General features: G+C 35.7%; 1 protein-coding gene across 3 annotated transcripts in view; it reads left to right on the forward strand.

Annotated features, from left to right (window-relative positions):
• TGFBR1 (transforming growth factor beta receptor 1) overlaps positions 1-8,740 on the forward strand; it is a 67,992-nt gene extending 59,252 nt beyond the window's left edge. For all 3 annotated transcript variants that reach the window (XM_039348004.1, XM_039348005.1, XM_039348007.1), the window contains 4 exons: positions 5,584-5,740; positions 7,170-7,294; positions 7,377-7,507; positions 7,734-8,740. In XM_039348004.1, the coding sequence (XP_039203938.1) occupies positions 5,584-5,740; positions 7,170-7,294; positions 7,377-7,507; positions 7,734-7,859 (539 nt within the window). In that variant the 3' untranslated portion in view covers positions 7,860-8,740. The remainder of the gene's footprint in view (positions 1-5,583; positions 5,741-7,169; positions 7,295-7,376; positions 7,508-7,733) is intronic.
• Positions 8,741-9,301: the final 561 nt, after the last annotated feature.

Genomic DNA, 9,301 nt, shown 5'->3' on the forward strand with positions numbered 1-9,301 from the left:
CTGATTATTCTGTAGTAAACTTATTACAGTTGATTCATCATTATGGTTTGGTTTCGGGTTTCAAGATTAATGTAAATAAGACTAAAATTTTACCTAAAAATATGTCTAGTCAGGAGAAGCAGATTTTGGCCAACTTGACGGGTTTTGAGATTGTTAATAAGGTAAAATATTTGGGGGTGATGCTGTCTGTTTCTAATGTAAAATTATTTAAAAATAACTATGAAAGGTTGTGGGTCAGGGTACAGAAGGACTTGAAGAATTGGGAGAAGTTGCAATTATCTCTCATGGGAAGAATTGCAGTGATAAAAATGAATATTCTACCCAAGTTTCTTTTTCTGTTTCAAATGTTACCGATTTTGAAAAATGAGATTAACTTAAGTGAGTGGCAGAAGGGTCTTAATAAATTTATTTGGGCAGGGAAAAAGCCAAGGGTTAAGTTTAAAATTATGCAAGACTTCCGTGAGAGGGGTGGACTCAAGGTACCAAATTTGAAATTATATTATGATGCGGTGGTTTTAACACTAATTAGTGATTGGGTAAATTTGACAAATCCGGAGATACTTCATTTAGAGGGATGGGATTTACTTTTTGGGTGGCATGCCTATTTAATATTTAATAAAAAAATGGATTGGGTTTTTAAATCTCATATTTTAAGAATCTCTTTACTTAGGACTTGGAGAAAATATTATAAAAGTGATTTTAAAGTTCCATTATGGGCTATACCTTGGCATGCGATAGAAGGAATAAAAAGAGGTGTAAGAATGGATATGGTGTCTTATAGTCAGCTACTTAGATGGGATGGGCAAAACTGGCAGTTAAGATTACGGGAAGACTTAGCGCAAGAAAATATTATTTATTCTTGGTTCCAATATAGGCAACTAGTAGATAAATGGAAGGTGGATTGTAAATTGGGTTTTCTTAGAGAAGATGAAAATCTTATTAAGCAAGTTAAGGATCAAAGACAAACCCATATTAAGAGAATCTATGGGGTATTAGTTGAAATGGATTCAGAATCGGAATTAATTAAAGACTGTATGATTAGATGGGCGCAGAATTTTGGTGTCCCAGTCTCATTGGATATCTGGGAAACCATCTGGGTGAGAAATGTCAAATTTACACAAGCACAGAACTTAAGGGAGAATTTTTATAAAATGTTTTATAGATGGCACCTTGATCCACAAAAAATGTCTCTTATGTACCCTGACATACAACCCAAATGTTGGAGATGTGGCTATATGGATGCTTCTTATTATCATATTTGGTGGTCATGTAGAGAGATAAAAGCATTTTGGATTAAGATATGGTGGAATATCCAGAGAATTTTTAAAAGGAGGGTAAAATTTACTCCGCAATTATTCTTGCTGGGTATAGTTACAGATTGTGATACAAAGGAGGTTGTATTGATGTTAAATTTGATTACAGCCGCGAGGCTGTTAGTTGGACAATACTGGAAGAAGGAGTCTTTGCCTACATTGCAGGAATGGTTTCTTAAAGTAGCTTATTTGGCGGAAATGGCAAAGATTTCGGCTTTCCTAAAGCAACAAACGCAAGAGAAGTTTCTTGTCGTTTGGGATAAATGGATAAAATTTATACAATTTAGATTGGGTACAAAAAAATATTATATAGCTTTTTCATAATTTTTATCTTTATATATAGAGAGATATATATACTTATATATATATTTTAATGTTACTTATAGATATTATATAAATTTTTTAACTTAATTTTTTATTTGTTAATTTTCAATTAAGCCTATATTCTGCTCTGGGAAGCTCAGGGGGGGGGAAGGGAGGGTTTATGGCAAGGGGTGGGGGATGGGGTTTTTTTTTATATGTAATGTTTAGGTTTTTTTTTGTATATGTTGTTTTCGTTTTGTATTGTTTTTGTCTTTTTGTAAAATTTATAAAACTTTCAATAAAAAAAAATAGAGTAGAGTAATATTTTATTTTAAGTAGGATAACTATTTTGTAGTGGAAGAAGCAATAAGAGAGATTTGTGATAAGAGAAGAATTGGTACTAATTAATGATCTATTAAACTAAGAAATAGAATATATCTGGAAATATTAGAATGTTACTGTCGGAATATTATGTGTATTGTAGAAGGGATACCCGAAATGCTAATAATATGTTTATTCAAGATTAAATTGGATTATGGTAATTGTAAATTAGTAAAGCTTAAAAACAGGATTTGGATTTACATAGATGTAATATAGAAATGGATTAACCTAAATATGTTATACTATTTGAGGGAAATTGAGAGGGAACATTTAATGAATTAATTTGAGTTTATATATATATAAAAAGAAAACAAATATCAAATATCAGAAAACAAATATCAAACCTCTACGGGGAGGAAATCCACCATCTGACCAGGACCTATGAAAAACTTGAAGTCCAAAGAGCTTGAAGTCCAAAGAGCTTCCATTTTATGCATTCCTACGCAACTGCCGAGATCAAAATCTAATCCCCACATGTTTCCAACTGAAATTCCACTCCAACTCTGCAGCCACCAAACGGATCCTGAAAAGAACAGAATTGGCCCTAATCAGAAATGAACTTCACACAAAAAGATTCCTCCTAGACAGAATTAACAAAGATCTCCTCATACTCCACCTCAAACTCAGCAACAAGATCCACCCCGCACTTTGGGACAAATCCAAACAACTCGCCGTCTGGAGAGCCGAAACACAGACCACCCTCAAGACAGATACACACACCAACAAACTCCGAAGACTACAAGAACGCCAAAAACAAACCCCTCCTCCCTCACAGCCACACATGAAACAAACAGTGCATAACATCTCAGATAGGATCCTCACCAAAGCCGAAACCAATGTCCTTTCCAAAGGATTCAACTTTGCAGTCGCTCCCAAACACATCCCCACTGAAACCATTATATGTGGAGTTGAAACCAGCCTGACCAAAATCAACCCCGACGACGCTAACAGAATCAGACTCGAAATCACCAACATCCTCTGCACCAGCAAGCCACCCAAAAGCAACTTACCCAAAGAGGAACAGACAGCACTACATAACCTGAAAGAAGACACCAGCATAATAATCCTACCAGCAGACAAGGGCAACGCCACGGTGGTTATGAACACATCTGACTACCAAACCAAATTAACCAACCTACTCCAAGACTCCACATACAAACCCCTAAATACAGATCCCACCACCTACCTGGAAAAAACCACCAGATCCAAAATAAAAGCCTCCCCCATTAGCGAAGAGATCCAGCAAAGAATCATTCCCAGAGAGAAATCATCCAGATGCCCCAAACTCTATGGTCTCCCCAAGATACACAAAGAAGGAACCCCACTCAGACCTATAGTCAGCTCCATAGGCTCACCTCTACAAAACCTAGCCAAATTTCTCGCCAAACAACTACAGCCCTATGCAGAATCCATCACCTCACACGTAAAAAACTCATTCCAGTTTATAGAGATCATAAAGAAACAAAACTTACAGCCCAGCGACCTACTAGTGAGCTTCGATGTCATATCCCTCTTCACCCAAGTGCCTATCAAAGAAGCCTTGACAGCTATTCAAAACAAATATAACCCCCCCAAACACATCTTAGATCTGACCAACCACTGCCTATCCAACACATACTTCATCTATAATGGACAAAAATACAAACAAACAGAAGGAGCACCCATGGGATCACCCCTCTCATCTGTCATTGCCAACCTCTACATGGAACACTTTGAAACCCAAGCTCTAGAAAAATCGGATCACAAACCCAAACTCTGGCTCAGATACGTAGACGACACCTTCATAATCTGGCCACATGGGAAAGAAAAACTGGAAAACTTCCTCACACACCTCAACAGCCTACACCCCAAAATACAGTTCACCATGGAAACAGAAGCTAACAACCAACTTCCCTTCCTGGATGTCTTAGTCTACAAGAAATCCAATGGCTCCCTAGGACACACCATCTACCAGAAGAAAACACACACAAACCGCTATCTGCACGCTCTCTCACACCACCACCCAGCACAGATCAACTCTGTAGCCAAGACACTCATCTCCAGAACAAAACGCTTAGCTGACGAACAACACCTAAAAACCGAACTACACACTCTCATCAATGTACTAACATCCAATGGATTCCATAGAAATAAGATTACAAACCTAATCCAAAAAGGAACCCCCTCTAAAATCCAAGACAAAGAACAAGAAAACGGCAAAGCCCTCCTCCCATACATAAAAGGCACCACAGACAGAATCAGTAAGATCCTCCATAAACACAACATCAAAACAGCATTCTGCACAAACAGAAAAATATCCACCATCCTTAGAAACCCCAAAGATAAAATTGAATTAGAAAATCAAGGAGTATACGAAATCCCATGCACCACTTGTCCCACCACATACATCGGACAAACCAACAGAAGAATAAGTGCACGCATTGAAGAACATAAGAACTCAGTCAAAAAAGAGGAACCAACATCTTCCCTGGTCCAACACCTTAAAGCCACAGGACATGAAATTGACTTTAAAAATACCAGAACCATTGCCAAAAGTGAACATTTTAGTAACAGAATAATCAGAGAAGCCATCGAGATAGAAAAACGCCCACACAGCATGAACAAGCGAGATGATACCTCCCGCCTACCAGCCATTTGGAAACCCGCCCTTATTGACAAACGACTCCCTAACACAAAAAATGATACCAGACCCACACTCACAAAAACCACACAGGAGGTCACCACCACACATCCACGCAAAAAGCAAACCCAAAGCCACACCGATGACGAGGCACGACCACAAACCAGAAGCCAGACCACAGCTGCATCATTAGACAGTTTAAACCCCTCCAATCCATACATGAAGCAAACTGACACCCTCCATGAAGAGGAAGCACGACCATGAACGCGAAGCCAAAAAATAGCAAGGCAGCCCAAAATCTCAAACCCCTCTGCAACTCAGACTAACCTGAGCACAACCAAACAGAACACTCCCCCAGCCAATCAGAGCACAGCCAAGCCCCTAACCATTCAGAACACACCTCCACCCAATCAGAACACAGCCAAGCTCCCATCCAATCAGTTCATACCCCCACTGGCTGTTAAAAGGAAGAAACAGCTAAGACCACACATTGCTGCTCAAAGCACGAAGCTGAAAACACCAGCCTGAAAATGACGAATGGGACTTCGTCGAAATGTCGCCAAGACACTTCCAATTTTACATGGGAGAAAACCCGAACAACCAAAGACCTACATACAAATACCCACGAAAACCTCAGAGAAAACACACACACACACACACACACACACACATAAATTTTGTCTTTGGATGATTGATTACCCCATCCCCACGGTGTTTCTTGAGCACTTTGATGTAAAAATTAAAAAACTAATAAAACTTGTTTATAAAAAAAAATTAAAAAAAATGAAAGATTGGACAATCATTTATCTGGGATGCAGTAAGGATCCATGGATAGGGGGTTGGACTAGACGACCTCTAGGGTCCCTTCCAACTCATTATTCTATTAGCTTAATCTTTTGTGCCTTGAGTTAAAGTTCAGGTTGATTTGCTTGATATTAATAATGCTTCTGTGTGTTTTAATTTCAGGTAAACCAGCTATAGCTCATAGAGACTTGAAATCAAAAAACATATTAGTGAAGAAAAATGGAACATGTTGCATTGCAGATTTAGGTCTGGCAGTGAGACATGATTCAGCTACAGATACAATAGATATTGCACCAAATCACAGAGTGGGAACAAAGAGGTAAACTGATGCTCTTTTAATGGAATATTTTAAATAATTCAAATTGAAGTTAAGCTAATGAGTAGATGTTAAAGATAGTTATTCCTACAGCAGTAGGAAAAAGTCTGTTGAACTCATTAGAATCTTGCAGTAATGTGACCTATAGTGTGATCAGAGCTTCTAAGTTCTATTAATTAATAGATAAAAAGATTCTGGTTATATATTTCACAAACTTTCTCTTACTACTACATTATGAAAACCAGTATGATTAAATGTGCCTCATATTGAACATGGATTTGGAATTCACACAAATAAGTATGAACTCATTTGAAAATTACTACTTATCATCCTAACTTATTGAATACAATTAAAAAGATCAACACACATGCTCATAAATGAGAGGAAATAATATACTTTGCCTCATCTTTCTCTCTTTATTGTTCTCCAGTAAGTGTTCTAGAACTGCTGAGTAATGCCTTCTCTTTAAGAATGAAGGCATAAGTGATCGAAAGGTGACCCTCTTTTCCACAGAGCAATAAATAAAATAGAGAAAAAAGATGCATCTTTGGACTTGCATTTTTCTATCATTCTTGGTAACCTATTAACATGTAAACTTTTTATCTTAGAAATTCATGTAAATTTTAATGAGGAATCAAGTTTCTTTTAAATCTGTATGAGCCTTGTTTTAACCAATGGCAGATACTTTATCTGAAATATGCTGTATTACTTTAGTTTCCAGATGAAATTGTATAAGCAACAATAAAATTCCAGTGTAGTTTTCTCTGACAAACGAGTTTTCTGTATGGAGTTTTTTGTCAGAAAAAACCTTCATCTGCTGCCTTTTACTGCAAAAATCAATTATTTCCTCATTTAATCTATTAGTTATTCATCTTGCTCAATGCTTTATTTTTCTAGAAATCTTAACAGCAGATTCTATTCAGTCATAGAAGTAATTAAAACATAACATTATATGTAAAGTAGCCCTGCCAGGTGGCAGCAGATAGCCAGAAATGCTGCTTTGCTTGTGGTTTCTTGCCTATTTGGGAATAGCCACATACTATAGAGTCAGTAGATTAATGCTCTAAAAGCAATCTTGAATAGATATATAAGATTTTGATTTTATAAATCAAAATTTTCAAAAGTTGTCGTGTGGACTTAATAGTAGTTAGGACTTCAAAATCAATGATATATTAGTGTAAATTACTGTGCTTAATTTAGCCTGCAACAATAACTGGTTTAGTTTTCCAATGCTAATTTTGTTTTTAAAAAGTGAGATTTTTGTACTTCATTGGAGTAGTCACTAATAGTACACAGTATATAGTTCAGATGGTTATTTTGTAGAATTGAATTGATGAAGTGCTTACAGATGCTTATGATGCCTTAAAAATAAAATTAAATAATGTTCAAGCAGCATTGCTTTATAAATACATTTTGGTCTTTATATTCATAGGTACATGGCTCCTGAGGTACTTGATGATTCAATAAACATGAAGCATTTTGAATCTTTCAAAAGAGCAGATATTTATGCAATGGGACTAGTGTTTTGGGAAATAGCTCGTCGATGTTCAATTGGTGGTAGGTTCAAATCGAAAAACAAATTAACTTCATTCAGTGTCAGAAATGAACCTTAAATTGTATATTGGTTTATATATCTCAGGAATCCATGAAGATTATCAGTTACCATATTACGACCTTGTCCCTTCTGATCCTTCAGTTGAGGAAATGAGGAGAATTGTTTGTGAACAGAAATTACGACCCAATACTCCAAATAGATGGCAAAGTTGTGAGGTAAATTCTTTTCTTTAGATAAGTTTTAGAATACTTTTAAAAACAAACCAATATTTTAAAAACATCAATATTTTGATTTTAGAATTTGAATTAAAAGAAGTATGAATGTCAGGACAGTTCTATTTAATATTATAGACTCATATTTTGTGGATAAATATATTTAAAATTCTTTGCTATATGATATCAAATAATGGCTCAAACTATTTCCTGTTTTGTTTATTTGCAGGCATTACGAGTAATGGCCAAGATTATGCGAGAATGCTGGTATGCCAATGGTGCAGCTAGACTAACAGCTTTACGCATAAAGAAAACTATGTCACAACTCAGTCAGCAAGAAGGAATAAAAATGTGATTTTGGAAATAGTGTTCAAGAAAACATTTGAATATCTATATGTGCACCTGACTTGTACATTAAACATTGTTCTACCTCACTGAGGGAACAGAAGAATATTACTGCCTTTTATACAATAAGATAATCAACCATTAATCCAAGATTTCTCTAAATGCAGTAAACTGTTGTACAGATTCTTAATTCTTTTTTTTTAAAATCACATTAGTATCTATTATACTGAAAACAAAAAATAAGCTTGAGAGTGGAACTTGTGTATGCCATGTATGGTGCTGAAGGACAGTATGAAAGATATGATCATGAGGGTACGCTGTATATTGTCAAATTGTTTTGTCTGATTTTAAGATGCTATTGAATGCCTTTCATTGAAACTTGCATACATGACCTTATTGCATCTGGAATACACACGTAATTTATGCATTACTTTGTATTATATGTCTGTCTTTTACATCAGATCATAACTTGCCTTTAAAACCATTCTACTGTATAAATGCCATTTTTAACTTTTCTTAATGCAGTCCATTAGGATATACAAAATCTTTAATCCTTGTGAAATGATAGTAAATCTACATTCATCAATTTGCTGTCTTCTACATACATTGATATTATCAAATTCCTGGATTTCCCAGGCAGCATTGCCAAATTCCTGCTAATTGGGAATCCTAACTTACAAGATGGTATCAGGTTATATTAAATGATTTGAACTGAAGTATATAGATTAATTCTGTGCTATTCCTATGCTTTATATATCACAATGAACAGGGATGTCGAATATGGAATTCTGAAAGAGCTTTACCTGGAAAAAATACTTTGATGTCATTTTTACATTCATATGAACACTAACCTCTTAAAATAAATCCTCTTAAATATTCTGTCAGAAAAAATATTTCACATTGTTCTTTCTATGCAATGAAAACTGCTTTGCTAAAATTTGATCCTTGCTAAATGCTTTCCTGATGATAATCAATGTAGAAAAATATGATTTGTGATAGTCTTACTGGATTCAATCTATATGTGCCAAATAGGAATTTCCTAGTACAGTGGGGCAAAAAAGTATTTAGTCAGCCACCAATTGTGCAAGTTCTCCCACTTAAAAAGATGAGAGAGGCCTGTAATTGTCATCATAGGTAGACCTCAACTATGAGAGACAAAATGAGAAAACAAATCCAGACAATCACATTGTTGAATTTGGAAAGAGTTTATTTGCAAATTATGGTGGAAAATAAGTATGTGGTCAATATCAAAAATTCATCTCAATACTTTGTTATATATCCTTTGTTGGCAGTGACAGAGGTCAAACGTTTTCTGTAAGTTTTCACAGGTTGGCACACACTGTTGCTGGTATGTTGGCCCATTCCTCCATGTAGATCTCCTCTAGAGCAGTGATGTTTTGGGACTATTGCTGGGAAACATGGACTTTCAACTCCCTCCAAAGGTTTTCTATG

Source organism: Crotalus tigris, unplaced genomic scaffold, assembly GCF_016545835.1.
Source record: "Crotalus tigris isolate CLP2741 ecotype Arizona unplaced genomic scaffold, ASM1654583v1 scf7180000018106.563195, whole genome shotgun sequence".
NCBI classification, from domain to species: Eukaryota; Metazoa; Chordata; class Lepidosauria; order Squamata; family Viperidae; genus Crotalus; species Crotalus tigris.